Consider the following 20,284-nt stretch of genomic DNA (forward strand, 5'->3'; position numbering starts at 1 on the left):
CTCACACCCAGTGGGCAAGGACAATTCACACCCAGTGGGACGCCAGGGACAATGATGACGATGAGAAACCTTGGAGAGGACCTCAAATGTGGGCAACCCCCCCCCGAAAGCAATGGCTGTCGAGCGGGTCAAACATGATACTGTGAAAGTTCAATAAATAGTTGCTCCAACACAGCCGAGTTATGAAGAAGTTTCATTCCGACAACTCTGATTTAGTGTAAGTCAGAACTTATACATAAATTATACTGAAATTAACTCTTAACTCACTAACACTGAGCAAAGAACACATGCAGGACATATAAAATATCCCTCAAGATGCTTGAAATGCTAAAAGAGCATGAGGAAACAGGCTATGGCGTCCATGGAAGAGGGGATGGAAGTGCAGGGAAGCCCGGAAATGTATTTATATTTTCCTCATAATATTAACTATATTAGTTTTGAAGTAATCAAATACTAAGGTAGTGGTTCTCAAACAATTTTTTTCACCAAGTACCAGCTCAGAAAATTTGGCGCTCCAGGCACCACCGTAATGACCAACATTCAAATATAGTAGCTTACAAGGCCAACGTAGTCATTAAAAATAATGCACACATTTTATTTTACAATTTAATTTGATATTTTCAGTCACTGTACCATTACATACAGTTTGAACAGGAACACTGCGTTTGAATATAGGAAAATATAACGCTGTACTTTAATCAAGGGATTACTTGGCGTACCACTAAATGAAGCCTGCATACCACTCGTGGTACACATACCACTGTTTGAAAATCCCTGGACTGGGGCAACAAAACATGCAAAATAAGTGATTAAAATGTACATTTTTTGTATGCCTGTCCATCCGATAAAATGGAAAATGATTGTTAGGTATATTTTCAGGAAGAGAACGTGTTAGTGACGTTTCAGACATCTATACACTAAGGGTCCTTGAACTAAACCGAGACCCGAAACTATGCATCCCTGCACCTACTGTACGTATTTTACTGCCCAGTCCACATAACTATTTCCCTATTTCTTTACGTACTATATTAATATTAAATAGAACTGTGTTTGTGAACACATAACATAGAGTGTTGTTAAATGAGAACTACTTCATTACTCAGGTTTGACTATGGTGTAAATAATTTTGGGCTTAACTGTAAAAACATTTCTCAAATCTTGGACATTTTATTTCAATCTTAATGTGCCTGTTTTGTATTGTTTTTTTTTTTAAACCAATAGCGTTGTTTTTAAATGAAAATTATATAAATGGATCAAAGCGCTTCACAGAGAACTAAGAACCCAACATTCATTCACTTCACATAGTAAGCTACATTGTAGCCACAGTGAGAGCGGCCCTGACTAGGAATGGTGGAATCTGTCATCGAACCTGTAACCCTTAAGCTCTACCACCTGAGCCACCCGGCCCGGAAAATTACAAACCCCGTTTCCATATGAGTTGGGAAATTGTGTTAGATGTAAATATAAACCGAATACAATGATTTGCAAATCATTTTCAACCCTTATTCAGTTGAATATGCTACAAACACAACATATTTGATGTTCAAACTGATAAACATTTTTTTTTTTTGCAAATAATCATTAACTTTAGAATTTGATGCCAGCACCACGTGACAAAGAGGTTGGGAAAGGAGGCAATAAATACTGATAAAGTTGAGAAATTCTCTTCAAACACTTATTTGGAACATTCCACAGGTGTGCAGGCTAATTGGGAACAGGTGGGTGCCATGATTGGGTATAAAAGCAGCTTACATGAAATGCTAAGTAATTCACAAACAAGGATAGGGCGAGGGTCACCACTTTGTAAGCAAATTGTCGAACAGTTTTAGAACATTTCTCAACGAGCTATTGCAAGGAATTTAGGGATTTTACCATCTACGGTCCGTAAAATAATCAAAAGGTTCTGAGAATCTGGAGAAATCACTGCACATAAGCGATGATATTACGGACCTTTGAGCCCTCAGGCGGTACTGCATCAAAAGCCGACATCAGTGTGTAAAGAATATCACCACATGAGCTCAGAAACACTTCATAAAACCACTGTCAGTAACTACAGTTGGTTGCTACATCTCTAAGTGCAAGTTAAAACTCTGCTATGCAAAACAAAACCCATTTATCAACAACACCAAGGAACACCGCTGGCTTCGCTGGGCCCGAGATCATCTAAGATGGACTGATACAAAGTGGAAAAGTGTTCTGTGGTCTGACGAGTCCACATTTCAAATTATATTTGGAAACTGTGGACGTGGTGTCCTCCAGAACAAAGAGGAAAATAACCATCCGGATTGTTATAGGCGCAAAGTTCAAAAGCCAGCATCTGTGATGGTATGGGGGTGCATTAGTGCCCAAGGCATGGGTAACTTACACATCTGTGAAGGCACCATTAATGCTGAAAGGTCCATACAGGTTTTGGAGCAACATATGTTGTCATCCAAGCAACGTTATTGTGCTTATTTCAGCAAGACAATGCCAAACCACGTGTTACAACAGCGTGGTTTCGTAGTAAAGGAGTGTGGGTACTTTCCTGGCCTGCCTGCAGTCCAGACGTGTCTCCCATCGAAAATGTGTGGCGCATTATGAAGCGTAAAATACGACAGCGGAGACCCCGGACTGTTGAACGACTGAAGCTCTACATAAAACAAGCATGGGAAAGAATTCCACTTTCAAAGCTTCAACAATTAGTTTCCTCAGTTCCCAAATGTTTATTGAATGTTGTTAAAAGAAAAGGTGATGTAACACAGTGGTGAACATGCCCTTTCCCAACTACTTTGGCACGTGTTGCAGCCATGTAATTCTAAGTTATTTATTATTTCCCAAAAAAAAAAAAAAATTTATGAGTTTGAACATCAAATATCTTGTGTTTGTAGCAGTTTCGTCATAGTTATCGTCAACAACCTTTTTTTTTGACTAAAACGAGACAATAACTAAATAAAAAATAATTTATGTGGACTAAGACGATGACGAGGTGTATTGACATATTCGTCAACGAATAAAAACGAGACGAAAATGTCTGCCAGAGACGAGATCCAATCGGAACTCATTTGGTTAGGAAGAGGCGGGAGGAGTTGGGAAGAGAACCAATCAGAGCGACGTGGTAAGGAAGTTACGTAAACGTAGTTTGCGTTTGAGACTGACCCGGGAATGCGCTGCAGAAGACAACATGTCAACGCCGGGGAGGAAGAGGAGAGAGGACATATGGGGAAATTTTATATTTGACGTCAAAGATAACAAGAGGCAGTGAAAAACACAACAAACTTGATGCGACATTTACAGTTGAATCACCCCAAAATCCACACACAGGTACCCATTTTCCACAACATACAACCCACTCGACGTTATCCCGTTTATTACACGGCTTACTCGTGAAATACTAAATTTGAGACATGATTTTCATCAAAATACGACTTGTATCGGTGATTGCTGTTTTGCTTTGACTTTCATAAATTGAAGGGAAAATTTACATATTACCCTTTAGTCGACTAAATCTACTGTAGTTTTCGTCGACTATAATCTTATGATATTTCGTCACCTAAAACTATCCATCCATCCATCCATCCATTTTCTACCGCTTATTCCCTTTCGGGGTCGCGGGGGGCGCTGGCGCCTATCTCAGCTACAATCGGGCGGAAGGCGGGGTACACCCTGGACAAGTCGCCACCTCATCGCAGGGCCAACACAGATAGACAGACAACATTCACACTCACATTCACACACTAGGGCCAATTTAGTGTTGCCAATCAACCTATTTCGTCACCTAAAACTAGACTAAAACAATTTAAATAACTAAATTATGACTAAAACTAAATGTAATTTTAGTCAAAAGACTATGACTAAAACTAAATCAAATTTTGCTGTCAAAATTAACACTGGTTTGTAGTGCATTCAACTAAATATGGGTTGAAAAAGATTTGCAAATCATTGTATTCCGTTTATATTTACATCTAACACAATTTCCCAACTCATATGGAAACAGAGTTTATAGAACGATTCAACTGTATTCTCATTACTGTTGTGCAAATGTGCACTTACTGATGTTGGATATGATTGCTTAAAAGTACAATCTTATTTGAGGATGCCATGTGTCAATGCAGTCGTGTGAAAAAGAAAACAGCAAAAGCAGGATTGAAAATGCTGTGGAAGTTGACAGCGTGACACAACATGCAGACAGGTGCAACAAAAACAACACCACACGCACATGCAGAAGCAATGGTGGTGCCGAATGATAAACCATTGTGCCACATACTTGTTTGGGAGCTTCAGAAGCGGTGGTGTGAGCATCAGTACCTCTGTGGAGTCCATTAAAATCAAACCCAACTGTGAAGGGAGAAGGAGGAAGACGGGGGTGGGAGAGGTGGAAGAGGAAGGGGGAGGAAGGGGCATTCGGTTAAAAGCTCTACCAAGACTCACACAAGCATTTTATTTTCTCCTCCTGCCACCAGCCACACGATGCAGCTTTGCTTTCACCACCATTGAAATGGAGGGTGGGTTGGCAGTAATGATAATGGTGAAGGTGATGATGATGGTGATGATGATGGCGATGGAACTTGGTGGAGCCAAGTCAGTGATTTAATATGACGCATGTTAATAGAGGCCTCAGGGTGGCTGGCCTTTTCTGCGTGCGCACGTCCAAGCTGAGGACAATCGTCGGTGACAACATTAATTACAGTCTTGGCGAGTGTTTACAGAGCCTGTGCATGGGCGTGAGTGTGTGTTAATGTGCTGTGTGTGTGTGTGTGTGTTTACAATAGGGCTTAGGGGAAGCTGAGCTTTGCATCACTTACCATTTGGCCTCTGTCACTTAGAATCACTGGCGGTGCCACATATCATTCACACTCTCCATAAAGAAGCTATTTATCTGACTGTCTGCTATGATCACTTCAATCTCACTTGATGGACGGGACAGGACAGGAGAGGCACGGGATGAGCCGGCGACAAGCAAAGTAGGGGAGGAAGCATGTGAGCATAGGAATTCAGAGAGAAGGGAAGAAAATAACGAGGCCAAAATGAAAAGGAACTTTTAAAAGAGGTGCCGGAGAAAAGGATGATCTAATTGTGAGATAGGAAGTTCAAGTGGAAGGAAGAAGCTGGGGTGGAAACAGAATGGAAAGCTATGAAATGGAAGAGTACGTAAAACGGGAAAGTCTAAGACAATACAATGAACATATAAACAAACATATACTAAGGAATAGTAGGGCCACGAGTATATGATTATGGATCGATAATATTGATACATTTCAGATTGCTCACAGTTCTCAGCTGAAAGCATACAGTGGGGCAAAAAAGTATTTAGTCAGCAACCGATTGTGCAAGTTCTCTCACTTAAAATGATGACAGAGGTCTGTAATTTTCATCATAGGTACACTTCAACTGTGAGAGACAGAATGTGGGGAAAAAATCCAGGAATTCACATTGTAGGAATTTTAAAGAATTTATTTGTAAATTATGGTGGAAAATAAGTATTTGGTCAACCATTCAAAGCTCTCACTGATGGAAGGAGGTTTTGGCTCAAAATCTCAAGATACATGGCCCCATTCATTCTTTACTTAACACGGATCAATCGTCCTGTCCCCTTAGCAGAAAAACTGCCCCAAAGCATGATGTTTCCACCCCCATGCTTCACAGTAGGTATGGTGTTCTTGGGATGCAACTCAGTATTCTTCCTCCTCCAAACACGACGAGTTGAGTTTATACCAAAATGGATAAATGGATGATACAGCCGAGGATCGGGAGAATGTCATGTGGTCAGATGAAACCAAAATATAACTTTTTGGTAAAATTCCTACAATGTGAATTCCTGGAGTTTTTTCCCCATTCTGTCTCTCACAGTTGAAGTGTACCTATGATGAAAATTACAGACCTCTGTCATCATTTTAAGTGGGAGAACTTGCACAATCGGAGGCTGACTAAATACTTTGTTGCCCCTCTGTATATCAATTAACTTGATTAAAACATGGTGCCGATGTGTGCGACAATAGCCAATCAGAGTCGACCTTTCCCGCTCCATTTGCAGTTACAAACAGAAAACATGGATATGAACAGAATGACTGAACTTGTAGCTAAACGCCAGCTGAGAGCAGCGAAATAAATGTTAACAGTAACTTGGAGTTATTTCGGGCCCTATAATTTCAGAGGTAACAGACCGTGGTCGGAATCACAGATTTGGCCAATTAAAACTACTATTAATGGTAGAAAGACGGAAATTTACGTGATGTTTGATTGATTGATTGAAACTTTTATCAGTAGATTGCACAGTTCAGTACATATTCCGTACAATTGACCACTAAATGGTAACACCCGGATAAGTTTTTCAACTTGTTTAAGTCGGGGTCCACGTTAATCAATTCATGGTACAAATATATACAATCAGCATAATACAGTCATCACACAAGTTAATCATCAGAGTATATATATTTAATTATTTACATTATTTACAATCCGGGAGGTGGGATTATATCATCTGAAAAATGGACATTGTAATAGTGTAGGTCTGACTTTGTAGTATATGTACAGCAAGCAGTGAACATAGTGAGCTTAGAAAGCATAAGAACAAGTATATACATTTGATTTGTATTTGATAATTTACAATCCGGTGAGGTGGGATGTGGTGGAGGGAGGGTGTTAGTCTAGGGTTGTAGTTGCCTGGAGGTGTTCTTTTAGTGCGGTTTTGAAGGAGGATAGAGATGCACATTCTGTTACACCTGTTGAGAGTGCATTCCATATTGATGTGACACAGAAGGAGAATGAGTTAAGACCTTTATTAGATAAAAATCTGGGTTTAACGTGGTTAGTGAGCTCCCCCTAGTGTTGTGGTTATGGCGGTCATCTACGTTATGGAAGTAGTTTGACATGTACTTTGGTATCAGCAAATTTTATAGACTAGGCTCAGTGCAAGTTGTTGTCCTCTGTCCTCCACCCTGAGCCAGCCCACTTTTGAGAAGTGAGTAGGAGTGAGGTGTGATCTGGGGTGGAGGTCTAGAAGTAACCTAACTAGCTTGTTCTGGGATTATTGGGGTCTAGATTTGAGGGTTTTGGAGGTGCTGGGGTACCAGGAGGTGCATGCAGAGTCAAAAAAGGGTTGAATGAGAGTTCCGGCTAGAGTCTTCATGGTGCTTTTGTTGACCAGAGAGGAATTTCTGTAGAGAACCGAAATGTGACTGAAATGATGGATAAAGAACATTTGTCTGAGAAAATAGGGTTACGAGGACCTAACTAATCTCTAGTTTCTTGGGTTTTTAGTACAGAAGTTTTAAGACTGGCAGACTCAAAACAATATAAACAATTGTGACATTAATCAAGATCAGATGATATGAGAAAATGTACCATTATTTTTTTTGCAATATCACTCAGCCCTAGCCACATATAAAAAAAAATATTACAAGAATAAAGACAAAGAATTACAAGGCTCCTTCATAATTATGTGAATACATTAAAATCTAAATATTGTGAAAGTACGTTTGTAATTTCAAAACTAATTCAGTCAAAATGACATATTTTTTGCAAGGATTAGGTTGGAATAGATGGCAGAAAATATGTAAATCACAATAATATGTAAATCACAATAATATAGTAACAGCTTTGCAAACAGAACATGTGTTGATATCTGCGTAGGACAACTGCTTTAACAAATGTTCACAAACAATACAGAATACAACCATTTGGCTCATCAGATCTCTGATCAGTTTAAATTAAACATGCAACAGTAAACAGTATTAATATTAAACTGCGGTAAAACTTCTGACCATTAGTATTACAGTTTTAAAAATAAAATGATTTTAAAACCTTGACTGATAACTGCACTTTTATTTACTCATGCGCCAGGTAGCTTAAATAACAACATGAATACAAGATACATTGATGTCGTTCCCTATTGAGAAACATCATATTGCAAATAAAACGTGTACAAACACATTTCTGTTTGAGAAACTAAGATATTTATTTGTGCACATTGAACCTACCAGGCTGCGCTCTCTTAGAACAAAGTGATTGCGCTATACTTAGAGAAATATGACAACAACGTGTCTCCAACAGGAAGTGAACTTGCGTGACATCACATAAACAGGAAGCCTACAACACCCGCTTTGTTTTTATCATTAAAAAAACAATATAAAAACTTAAAACATTAAAACAGAAAAAGATAGACATTTAAATACAATAATAAAATAATTTTGCTCTGAAGAACCCATAAGAATTTTTATTTTTTCTTCTGCTAAAAGGGTATACTGTGCGTCTGTGTATTTGATTTAATTTTTAGGTAAACCTTGGTTAAAAGATTTCAGTGTGTGTAAAAGTACGTTTTGAGAATTGTGAACGACTCTTGCCGTCGTAGTGGGAGTTGCGTGGACCACCCAGGAAGGACATCTGGTTGAGCAGGTTTGACTATTTTATTTTTTCAAATAAGAAAGCTTCTGTGTCGATCAGGTCGCTTTTTAGCTCTTTCTCCGCTGCTCGTTCGGGTCGGCTTTTCAGCTGCCGTTAACGTCGTCCTCGCCTGGGGCTCATTCACGGATCGTTCTTGTTTCTTTCGGCACTGCTGTATCTGCTGCGGACACTCCACCTCTTCTTCCCTGATCTTTCCTCCTTCTCCCCTTTTATACACTACGAGGAGATTGTGAGCCGGTGTGTGAGCCACACACCTGATCTCGATTGCTGCGGCGTCGCTCCCGGCACGCCCCGCCTCTTTGTTCCGCCGCATTCTCCGCCTCCTGGCCACCATCTTGAGCAGGGCCAAAGCGTGTCCTTTCCCGCCGTCAGCTTCGCCTCTCCACAGTCCTCCATTGCCAGACGCAAGCTAGGATTCCATCCGGTTGAGACAACTCCTTTTTTTTGAAGGGGCGGGGGAACAAACTGGCACGGCCAGCTGTCCTTCTCTTCTTCGTCCTCTTGGACCTTTTCTTTGTTCTCTTTGAACTTCTCTTTGTCTTCTTCTTCTTTGTCCTTTTCTTCATACGCTTTGACCTTTTCCTTGGTCTTCTTCTTTTTCGTCCTCTTTGACCTTTTCTTTGTCACTTCCTTTTTCTTTGTCTTTTCCTTTTTTTATCTTCTTTGTCTTTTCCTTTTTCTTTATAATTTTCTTGAACTTCAACTTCTATTCTTTGACTTCTTCTTCTTCATCTTTAACTTCTTTTACTTCATAATCTTTAACTTCTTTTTCTTCTTCTTCATCTTTAACTTCTTCATCTTCAACTTCTTCTTCGTCCTCTTTCATTTCTTTTTCATCCTATTTGACTTTTTCTTTGTCCTCTGTGACTTCTTCTTCGTCCTCTTTGACTTCTTATTCGTCCTCTTTGATTTCTTCTTCGTCCTCTTCGACTTCTTCCTCCTCTTCTTTATCATAAATTTCATCATCATCGTAATCTTCATCATCATCATAATCTTCATCATCAGCAACGTAAACTTCCTCATCACCGTAAACTTCATCATCAATGTATACTTCTTCAACGTAAACTTCTTCATAATAAACTTCTTCTTCATCTTGTTCTTTAACATAAACTTCATTATCATCAACGTAAACTTCTTCTTCAATGTACCTTTCTTCAACTTCTTCATCATAATCTTCTTCCTCTTCAGCTATACGTTCCACCGGCTGTGCATCTGTCTCCTCAGCAGGGGGCGCCTCCTCTTCACCGCTGTCTGCCTTCTTGTCTTCGGGAGGCGTGGACGGAGAGCGGCGATGCGGGGCCTGCCGGGAGCGACGCCGCAATCGAGATCAGGTGCAGGGGTCACGCACCTGTACACTATTGATGAATCTCCTCTCTCTTTGTAAAAGGGCATTTGCAGCACGAGAGGGGAAAGAGGAACAAGAGGAGCAAGCGACGCGAGAGCCAGAAGACACAGCGCAAGCAACGCAGAAAAGACCAAGAGCGAGAGGGATCAAGAGTAAGACGACGCGGGCGACTGAAAAGTCACCAGAAAAAGATTTACTTTATTGAAAAATAAAGAAGTCTACACCTGCTCAAGCAATGTCCTTCCTTGACAGTCCTGGGAACCCATGTGACGGCATGAGTCTGTCACATTTGGCGCCCAACCTGGAAGGACCATCGGAGGCGAGGGAGGACAATCTCCTGTGGGATCTCGTGGGCGTGTTCACGCAGCTGGCGGCAGGCAGCCGGCAGCGGTTCGAGGAGTCCCGCCAACAGTTGCGACTCCTGCAGGTGCTGGCGGACCAGGTGGATGGCAGCAAATGCCCCCCTAAAGAAGTGGTGGAAGAAGAAGCGGTGGAAGAGGAAGTGGTGGTGGAAGAAGTGGTGGTGGAAGAAGAAGAAGTGGCGGTGGAAGAAGAAGAAAAGTGGTGGAAGAAGAAGAAGAAGAAGAAGAAGAAGTGGTGGTGGTGGAAGAAGAAAACAAAGACAAGGAGAAAGACAAGGAGGAAGATAAAGACAAGGAGGAAGACAGAGAAGAAGAACAAGTGAAAAGGAAAAATGAAGAGAAGACCGGGGGCACAGGTGGCAGTCTTCATTTCCCGCCCCTTCAAAAAGGGGAGGGGGGGAGTTGGCTTAGCCGGTCCGAGTTAGGGCTTGCGTCTGGCGATGTAGGTATGTGGAGAGGTGGGGCTAGCGGCCCGACGGCGGGGCAGAGCACACCAGAGCCCGGCCCAAGATGGAGGCGTGGACGGCGAGCGGCGAGGCGGGGCGTGCCGGGAGCGACGCCCCAATCGAGATCAGGTGCGAGGGTCGCGCACTTGTACACTATTGATGAATCTCCTCTTGCTCTATAAAAGGGCATCAACAGCGCGAGAGGGGAAAGAGGAACGAGAGGAGCGAGAGACACGAGAGCCAGAAGACACAGCACATGCAACGCGGAAGAGAGCAAAAGGGAGAGCAAGAGGCAGACGACGTGGGCGACTGAAAAGTCACCAGAAAAAAGATTTACTTTATTGAAAAATAAAGAAGCCTACACCTGCTCAAGCAATGTCCTTCCTTGATGGTCCTGGGAACCCACACGACGGCATGAGTCTGTCACATAAACTTTGCAAGACTTTTTTGGAACTGGTAAAGACTTTCCAAAACTATTTAGTTACGTTTGTGTCATGTTTGTGGTAGTTTTTTGCTTTATCATTCTGTTGGTACATTAATAATTAGTCTTTTTTACGACATTTACCATTGCTGAAAATATATTTCTTCAGGCTGCTGACTGACCAAAATGGCATTCCATTTGGGGGTTAGTATGCCACCTGTTGCTTTATCATGCTCTTGATGTCAGTCAAATGTGTTTTCATGTGGACAGAGTTTTGTGACCCACACAAACTTTGACCAAAGAAGAGGACAAATAAAGTATGAACTTTGTTTTAGTGGAATTCGTCAAATAAATATCACTGAGATGCATGCTTATGGACTCATGAGACAGGTGTGAACAAATGTTATCCTATTTCATTAGAATGCACAATCCCATCTCTGTAATTGACATGTGATTAATAATGTATGCCATTTGTCACAGGTCAGTATCCAGAGAAAAACATGTTTCAGTTTAAAAAATAGAGACAGCTGCCCGGCCCAGGGCGGGGTAGGACTCACAGACTGGCTGTCACACGCAACCGAACAAAAAAGATCAGTTTTGATTTATTTGGGTACATGCAGGGATGTCGCGGAGAGTCCGACAATGAATTATTGTTGAGTGTGAATCCTTGCATGCATTTATTCACTCTAACTTATGAGTTGTCTCCGGCTGGATAAATAGCTGAGAAGGCGATGATGTGTGTGAACAGGTGTCATGCGAATGACAGAAAATGTTTTAATACATGAATGATTACGAGCTGGGGGATTATTTTACAAACTGAAAAATGATGTTGTTGGATTCTTACATGTACCATAGTTTTCTTATTTCATTAATTATTTTTTTCACAAGTTAATATATAATTTACTTTTTGTTGGCTTGCCCACAATTTGCGACTTTGCATTTGATTAAAATGATTTTTATAATACTTACATTCCAAACTACATAAGGCAGTGGTTCTCAAATGGGGGTACGCGTACCCCTGGGGGTACTTGAAGGTATGCCAAGGGGTACGTGAGATTTTTTTTTAATATTCTAAAAATAGCAACAGTTCAAAAATCATTTATAGATATATTTATTGAACAATACTTGAACAAAATATGAATGTAAGTTCATAAACTGTGAAAAGCAATGCAACAATGCAACATTCAGTGTTGACAGTTAGATTTTTTGTGGACATGATCCATAAATATTGACGTTAAAGATTTCTTTTTTTGTGAAGAAATGTTTGGAATTAAGTTCATGAATCCAAATGGATCTCTATTACAATCCCCAAAGAGGGCACTTTAAGTTGATGATTACTTCTATGTGTAGAAATCTTTATTTATTATTGAATCACTTGGTTTTTTTTTCAACAAGTTTTTAGTTATTTTTATATCTTTTTTTCCAAATAGTTCAAGAAAGACCACTACAAATGAGCCCTATTTTGCTATACAATTTAATAAATCAGAAACTGATGACATAGTGCTGTATTTTACTTTTCTTTTTTTCAACCAAAAATGCTTTGCTCTGATTAGGGGGTACTTGAATTTAAAAAATTTTCACAGGGGGTACATCACTGAAAAAAGGTTGAGAACCACTGACATAAGGTATGTAGTTCACTTCATCATACTGAGGTCTCTGTAATATATTTCCTGATGACCGAAATTAAAGGCCTACTGAAACCCACTACTACCGACCACGCAGTCTGATAATTTATACATCAATAATGAAATCTTAACATTGCAACACATGCCAATACGGCCGGTTTAGTTTACTAAATTACAATTTTAAATTTCCGACAGAGTTTCTTGTTGAAAACGTCGCAGAATGATGACGCGTCATCATTCAATTAATAATGGAGACTATAAAGAACAATGCTGTTGGTGGAAAGCAGTGGATTGCAGCTGTCTTTAGCACCAAAACACAGCTGGTGTTTCTTTGTTTGTTGTGAAGCTTTAACACAGAGCGGTCAAGCGAACATGTTTCTCTATGTCAACCAGCAAGTTTTTGGATGGGAAAATTATGATATTAAGTCGGCTCTTACCGGAGACTTGAGTGGATTACGCGACCTCATCCTGCAGCTCAAAAAGGCAGCTGTGATATTGGCTCCTCGGCTTCTCTCAGAGCACTGGCGTTCACCGCAGCCATCCGACTTTCAGGTATAACTTTATAATCTCATTAAAATACTATTAAAACAATAAGCAGATAAGGGATTTTCCAGAATTATCCTAGTAAATGTGTCTAATTACATCTGAAACTCTCCCACTGCCGCCGCCTGGAGCTGTCGCCGTTTCTTTTTTTTTCTTTTTTTTTTAGTGCTTTACTCTAACTTTCCTCATCCACGAATCTTTCAGCCTCGCTCAAATTAATGGGAAAATCGTCGCTTTCTCGGTCCGAATCGCTCTTACTGCTGGTAGCTCACATTATAAACAATGTGAGAATGTGAGGAGCCCTCACACCGGTGACATCACGCGCACGTCGTCTGCTACTTCCGGTACAGGCAAGGCTTTTTCATTAGCGACCAAAAGTTGCGAACGTTATCGTCGATGTTCTCTACTAAATCCTTTCAGCAAAAATATGGCGATATTGCGAAATGATCAAGTATGACACATAGAATGGACCTGCTATCCCCGTTTGAATAAGAAAATCTCATTTCAGTCGGCCTTTAAAAACCCCTTTCAGTATTTACGGTATGCCATCCAATTATAAAACGCTGCAAACTCCAACACCAACGTTTTTAAGATGTCTTTAAAAAAGCCTTGCACAAGATTACATACGTTTGTATAGGTCTATCTAATCTACAGCCTAATGGCCTACCATGACAATACATTGGCGGCAATGTTGTGTGTGAGTGTGTAGTGTACCAAGTTATTTACCTGTATGGGACCTCATATGTGTGCGCAGGTGGCTGGGTTGACTGAAACTCTTTCCGCACTCGGGGCAGAAATGTTGTCCCTGCTGCATGAGTGACCTCAGCATCCCTGATGACAGACAAATAATGCACATTATATATGTTGTATCAAAAGTATTTCTTGTGGGGAATATAACCATCAGTTTATTAATATTGTATTATTGGAACATAATAATGATATACAAAGGACTGCAATATATTTTCCTCACATTTGCATAATTGGCCATCAGACATTTGCAAAAAGTTACAAAAAACCTTCAAAAGCAAAACAAATATGTTCAGAATTACAGATGAACTAACTTCTGCCTTACCTTAGACGGATTTGCTTTTGAATAGGGGTGAGAGGAGCAGAGCATCACTCGCTGCTCGTTAAGAGCGATACGTTCTATTGTGTCAGTCGGCAGAAGTTTTTTCACTAGACTTTTTGCTGTTTTTGAAACAAAAACAAGAATCTATCGCTTAGTTGACAACACCGATCCATCCTGCTTATTCGTTTTATACTCATGGTGCGTAATAACGTGTAAATGAGCAAAGTCGAAATGGTACCACCAAATATATTTGTGGTGTTCAAAATAAAGTGAAAGCATGGGAACCACTGCCTTCTCCTAAGAGGGGTTTCTAATATTTGCATGATCACATCTACATGAGACATGCAAACTTTGTCAAGCTAATATCCCTCTGCCAAATTTTTTCACGTGTCAGAGCAACTTCTGTATTTGATCTCACCAGATACTTAGGGCCTGATCTACTAAAGGTTTGCGCTTAAAAAAAGTGTGCAAACTTTATAGCGCGCGCAAAGTCGTTATACAAAGCCTGTCTCTTAACCTTCGTCTTGTGTTTGGGTTTTAGTTTTTAAATGCATAAAAGAACCACATAAATTTATTTTTATGAATCAAAGCTTTTTGACTTTGTCAGGAACCTCTATTTCAACAAAATAAAACTTTTTTTTTTTGTTTCACTAAATTATAAAATGCTCTGGTTGAAATTATTACCTTGGTGTTGTTAGGGTCGGTTTCGACCCAGTTATAAAAATAAGACTATAAAGCACTAAGTAGAGCCAAAACTGAACACACTGACGGCCAGCTCCTCTCCCAATCATGTGAGCTTTAGTGGATTCTCATTTTACCTTGTTATCCAGTACAAAAACAAACAAAATTGATGTGGTTCTTTTGTGCATTTAAAAACTAAAATGTCCAGACATTTGAGGTCAATTCAGTATAGAGTTGTTACTATGTTAAAATTATTAAAATGAAAAAATAAATAAAACAAATTTATTCAAGAGATGTGTTCTAATACCCCTCAGTAATGGTCAGGTAACACAACAACCTTTTTTTTATTTATACGATTCTCTTGAGGTTCGTTTTACCATTTTTTTCAATTGAAATCGAGGGGTATACTGACAAAAAAAGGCCCAATGGCCCACAGCAAAAATATTAAAACCAATATTTTCATGGATAAGGAAACCTAACGAGGTAACCAAGAGATGAGAAACAAATTGGATGATAAATAATTGTTTTTAGTGTATTTTACAGCTGATTTAAGACATGGGTCAAAACCGACCCGTTAACATAAGAGATGGTAACAGAAAGCTAACACAAGAGGAAGGTTAAATGAGCGATTTATATGCAGATGATGATTATCAGAACACCTACAATACTGGGAGGAGGAGATTTAAATATAATCATTTAGAACAGTGGTTCTCAACCTTTTTTAAGTGGTGTACCCCCTGTGAACATTTTTTTAATTCAAGTACCCCCTAATCAGAACAAAGCATTTTTGGTTGAAAAAAAGAGATAAATAAGTATGTTATCAGTTTCTGATTTATTAAATTGTATAACTGTGCAAAATATTGCTCATTTGTAGTGGTCTTTCTTGAACTATTTGGAAAAAAAGATATATAAAAAACTAAAAACTTGTTGAAAAATAAGCAAGTGATTCAATTATAAATAAAGATTTCTACACATAGAAGCAATCATCAACTTAAAGTGCCCTCTTTGGAAATTGTAATAGAGATCCATCTGGATTCATGAACTTACTTCTAAACATTTCTTCACAAAAAAATTTAACATTAATATTTATGGAACATGTCCACAAAAAATTTAGCTGTCAACACTGAATATTGCCTTTATTTTCACAGTTTATGAACTTATAGTCATATTTTGTTGAAGTATTATTCAATAAATATATTTATAAAGGATTTTTGAATTGTTGCTATTTTTACTATTTAAAAGATATCTCACGTACCCCTTGGCATACCTTCAAGTACCCCCAGGGGTACGCGTACCCCCATTTGAGAACCGCTGATTTAGAACATGCACTGTGATTTATCAATGCTGAAATTGTTTTGCGGCCGCTGTTTTGCGTTTATATTTAGTACGCCTTAAAATATTTGTGCAAAATGGCACAGTAACTGTATGCACCAATGGCTGTGAGAAAGAAGGCGATCACACTGCAAAGACAAACGAGGGAGAGACAATCCTCCGTATGTGTGCATGTCAACGTATTTGGATTGTCAGTAAGAACAATATTACACATTGTAATGATATGTACTCTTGATCATGTTTTTATTTTCTGTTTGTTTTAAGACGCCATTAGTTGCTGTTTTTGTGCACCCTTGTTTGTTTTAGTTCCCATGACGACTTATGATTTTCACCTACCTCTTGCATTTGGGACACACCTGTCTCTAATCAGGAGCCAGTATTTAAGCCTGTCTTCGTCTGTCAGTCGATCTGGGGTCATTGCTTGTGTCATGCGATTGTTTGCTTCATGCCTTGCCAAGTAAGTTTTTGTTTGTTCATGCCACAGTTAGAGAGTTTTTGTCCTGTCCATAGTTTATTCAAAGTGATAGCTTTCCTTTCCTGCGCTAGGTGGTGCATTAGCCTTGTGCGCCTTTTTGTTTGTACCTATTTGATAGTCAGGATTAAATCATGTTCCGACGTTCAAGCCCTGTCCGGAATCGTCCGTTTGCTTCCTGGGAGAAAAATCCTCGCAGTAAGTTGCAAAAAACCCCACGTCGTGACACACATACTGTATCTATTTAACAATTAACGTTAATCTTATAATTTTACAGCAGCTGGATGACTTTAGGGCAGGGGTCACCAACCTTTTTGAAACCAAGAGCTACTTCTTGGGTACTGATTAATGCGAAGGGCTACCAGTTTGATACACACTTAAATAAATTGCCAGAAATAGCCAATTTGCTCAATTTACCTTTAATACATGAATCTATATATGTAAAAAAATGGGTATTTCTGTCTGTCATTCCGTCGTACATTTTTTTTTCCTTTTACGGAAGGTTTTTTGTAGAGAATAAATTCGGAAAAAAAAACACTTATTTGAAAGGTTTGAAAGAGAAGAAAACACGGAAAAAATTAAAATAAAATTTTTAAACATAGTTTATCTTCAATTTTGACTCTTTAAAATTCAAAATTCAACCAAAAAAATAAAGACAAAAACTAGCTAATTCAAATCTTTTTGAAAAAAATAATTTATGGAACATCATTAGTAATTGTTCCTGATTAAGATTAATTTTAGAATTTTGATGACATGTTTTAAATAGGTTAAAATCCAATCTGAACTTTGTTATAATATATAACAAATTGGACCAAGCTATATTTCTAACAAAAACAAATCATTATTTCTTCTAGATTTTCCAGAACAAAAATTTAAAAAGAAATTCAAAAGACTTTGAAATAAGATTTAAATTTGATTCTACAGATTTTCTAGATTTGCCAGAATATTTTTTTTTAATTTTAATCATAATATGTTTGAAGTAACATTTCACAAATATTCTTCGTCGAAAAAACAGAAGCTAAAATGAAGAATTAAATTAAAATGTATTTATTATTCTTTACAATAAAAAAAAATAAATGTACTTGAACATTGATTTAAATTGTCAGGAAAGAAGAGGAAGGAATTTAAAAGGTAAAAAGGTATATGTGTTTAAAAATCATAAAATCATTTTTACGGTAGTATTTTTTTCTCTAAAATTGTCTTTCTGAAAATTATAAGGAGCAAAGTAAAAAAATAAATGCATTTATTTAAACAAGTGAAGACCAAGTCTTTAAAATATTTTCTTGGATTTTCAAATTCTATTTGAGTTTTGTCTCTCTTAGAATTAAAAATGTCGAGCAAAGCGAGAACAGCTTGCTAGTAAATAAATACAATTTAAAAAAATAGAGGCACTGGTAAGTGCTGCTATTTGAGCTATTTTTAGAACAGGCCAGCGGGCGACTCATCTGGTCCTTACGGGCTACCTGGTGCCCGCAGGCACCGCGTTGGTGACCCCTGCTTTAGGGGGTGTTTAAAACATGTTTTTTTTGTAATTGTGATTATGTTTTCCTATCGGATGTATATTATTGTAATATTATATTCACTATATAAAAAAACTTATTGCAATATACATTTTCTAAAATTATCCAGACGCACCATCAAAACAACGCAGCACTTCCCAGAGCGCACCTTCAGTAAAAGTAAATTCTGTTGTCGAGATTAAAATGTCTTCTGAGTCCATATCGTGCTTTAATTGAGCCCAGAAAATATGTTACAAATAATATTTGTCTGCTGCATGTCAACGACATGGCAAATGCTACCGTAGGGGTCCCCAAACTTTTGGACTCGCCAAATTATTTTAACCCACTGTAGCCCCCGAGAGGTTGTTGTTGTCTTTTCCCCCTCTTGTCCCCACTATTTTTCCCTCTGTCTCTTGTCTTCTTCTTTCTATTCGCCGATGGCTCCGGTCCAGCTGCGCCAAACACTGAATGTATCCAAACATTTAAAGGCCTACTGAAACCCACTAATACCGACCACGCAGTCTGATAATTTATACATCATTAATGAAATATTAACATTGCAACACATGCCAATACAGGCGGTTTAGTTGACTAAATTGCAATTTTAAATTTCCCGCTGACTTTCTTGTTGAAAACGTCGCGGAATGATGACACGCGCGCGTGACGTCACGGACTGTCAGGAAATATTAGCTCAGCACCAGTTACGGCTGAAAGTCGTCTCTTTTCATCGCATAATTACACAGTAATTTGGACATCTGTGTTGCTAGATATTTTGCAATCAGTTCAATTAATAATGGAGACTATAAAGAACAATGCTGTTGGTGGAAAGCGGTGTATTGCAGCTGTCTTTAGCACCGAGACACAGCCGGTGTTTCTTTGTTTGTTGTAAAGCTTTAACACAGAGCGGTCAAGCGAACATGTTTCTATACGTCAACCAGCATGTTTTTGGATGGGAAAATTGTGATATATATATCTTACCGGAGACATCATTGGATTATTCATCCTCCCGCAGTAGCTGTTTAAAAGGCAGCTGTGAGCTTGGCTCCTCGGCTTCTCTCTGAGACACTGCGTGTTCACCACAGCCCTCCGACCTTGAGGTATGTCTTTACAATCTCACTAAAACACTACTAAAATAATAAGCAGATAAGGGCTCTTCCAGAATTATCCAGTAAATGTGTCTAATTACATCTGAAATGCTCACACTGCCGCCGCCTGTAGCTGTCGCTTTTTATTTTATTTTATCTTTTTTTTTTTCTAGTCCTTCGCTATCAATATCATCATCCACAAATCTTTCATCCTCGCTCAAATTAATGGGAAAATTGTTGTTTTCTCAGTCCGAATAGCTCTTGCTGCTGGAGGCTCCCATTAAAAACAATGTGAGGACGTGAGGAGCCCTCACCCTTGTGACGTCATCGTCTGCGACTTCCGGTACAGGCACGGCTTTTTTATCAGCACCAAAAGTTGCAAACTTTATCGTCGATGTTCTCTACTAAATCCTTTCAGCAAAAATATGGCAATATCGCGAAATGATCAAGTATGACACATGGAATGGACCTGCTATCCCCGTTTAAATAAGAACATCTCATTTCAGTAGGCCTTTAACAAAGCCAAATACAAATAAGGCAACAAGAGAAGTATCCCACACTTCTCATTTGTAAAGTAAATATGGACAGCTGATTTGGGCATTTACATCAACAATATGATTTGCCTGAATGGCTGAAAAGGACATATTTAACAAAAAAATGTAACACTTTGTATTTTTATAATTTGGAACGTCCCACATGACATGATTGTCGATGCTTGGCGGGCCAGATCCGGTAGTGTGGGAACCCATGTGCTACAGCAGGGGCCGGGAACCTTTTTGGCTGAGAGAGCCATGAAAGCCAAATATTTTAAAATGTATTTCCGTGAGAGCCATATAATATTTTTAAACACTGAATACAAATAAATGCATGCATTTTTAATTAATAACAACATTTTTAGAGTACATTAAGTCTCCTATTATTTTTAATATGATTTTTATTCTGAAGCTAACCAAAAATAAATAAAATACTTTTTACCAATAATGCGACTTCTTGAACAGGTGCGGTAGAAAATGGATGGATGTATT

The 20,284-nt window shown here is 38.8% G+C and overlaps 1 protein-coding gene across 3 annotated transcripts in view; it reads right to left on the reverse strand.

Moving 5' to 3' along the window:
* The window catches only part of LOC133562302 (zinc finger protein 516-like), a 134,579-nt gene that overhangs the window by 19,956 nt on the left and 94,339 nt on the right, over nt 1-20,284 (reverse strand). The window contains exons 4-5 of one of the 3 annotated variants that reach the window (XM_061916340.1): nt 13,848-13,952; nt 4,244-4,314 (exon numbers count right to left, since the gene is read on the reverse strand). In XM_061916340.1, the coding sequence (XP_061772324.1) occupies nt 4,244-4,314; nt 13,848-13,952 (176 nt within the window). Of the gene's footprint in view, nt 1-4,243; nt 4,315-5,972; nt 7,134-13,847; nt 13,953-20,284 lie in introns of those variants that run through there. The other 2 variants (XM_061916341.1, XM_061916339.1) reach the window with 2 other exon arrangements.

The sequence above is a fragment of the Nerophis ophidion genome, linkage group LG11 (genome assembly GCF_033978795.1).
Source record: "Nerophis ophidion isolate RoL-2023_Sa linkage group LG11, RoL_Noph_v1.0, whole genome shotgun sequence".
In the NCBI taxonomy this organism is placed as follows: Eukaryota; Metazoa; Chordata; class Actinopteri; order Syngnathiformes; family Syngnathidae; genus Nerophis; species Nerophis ophidion.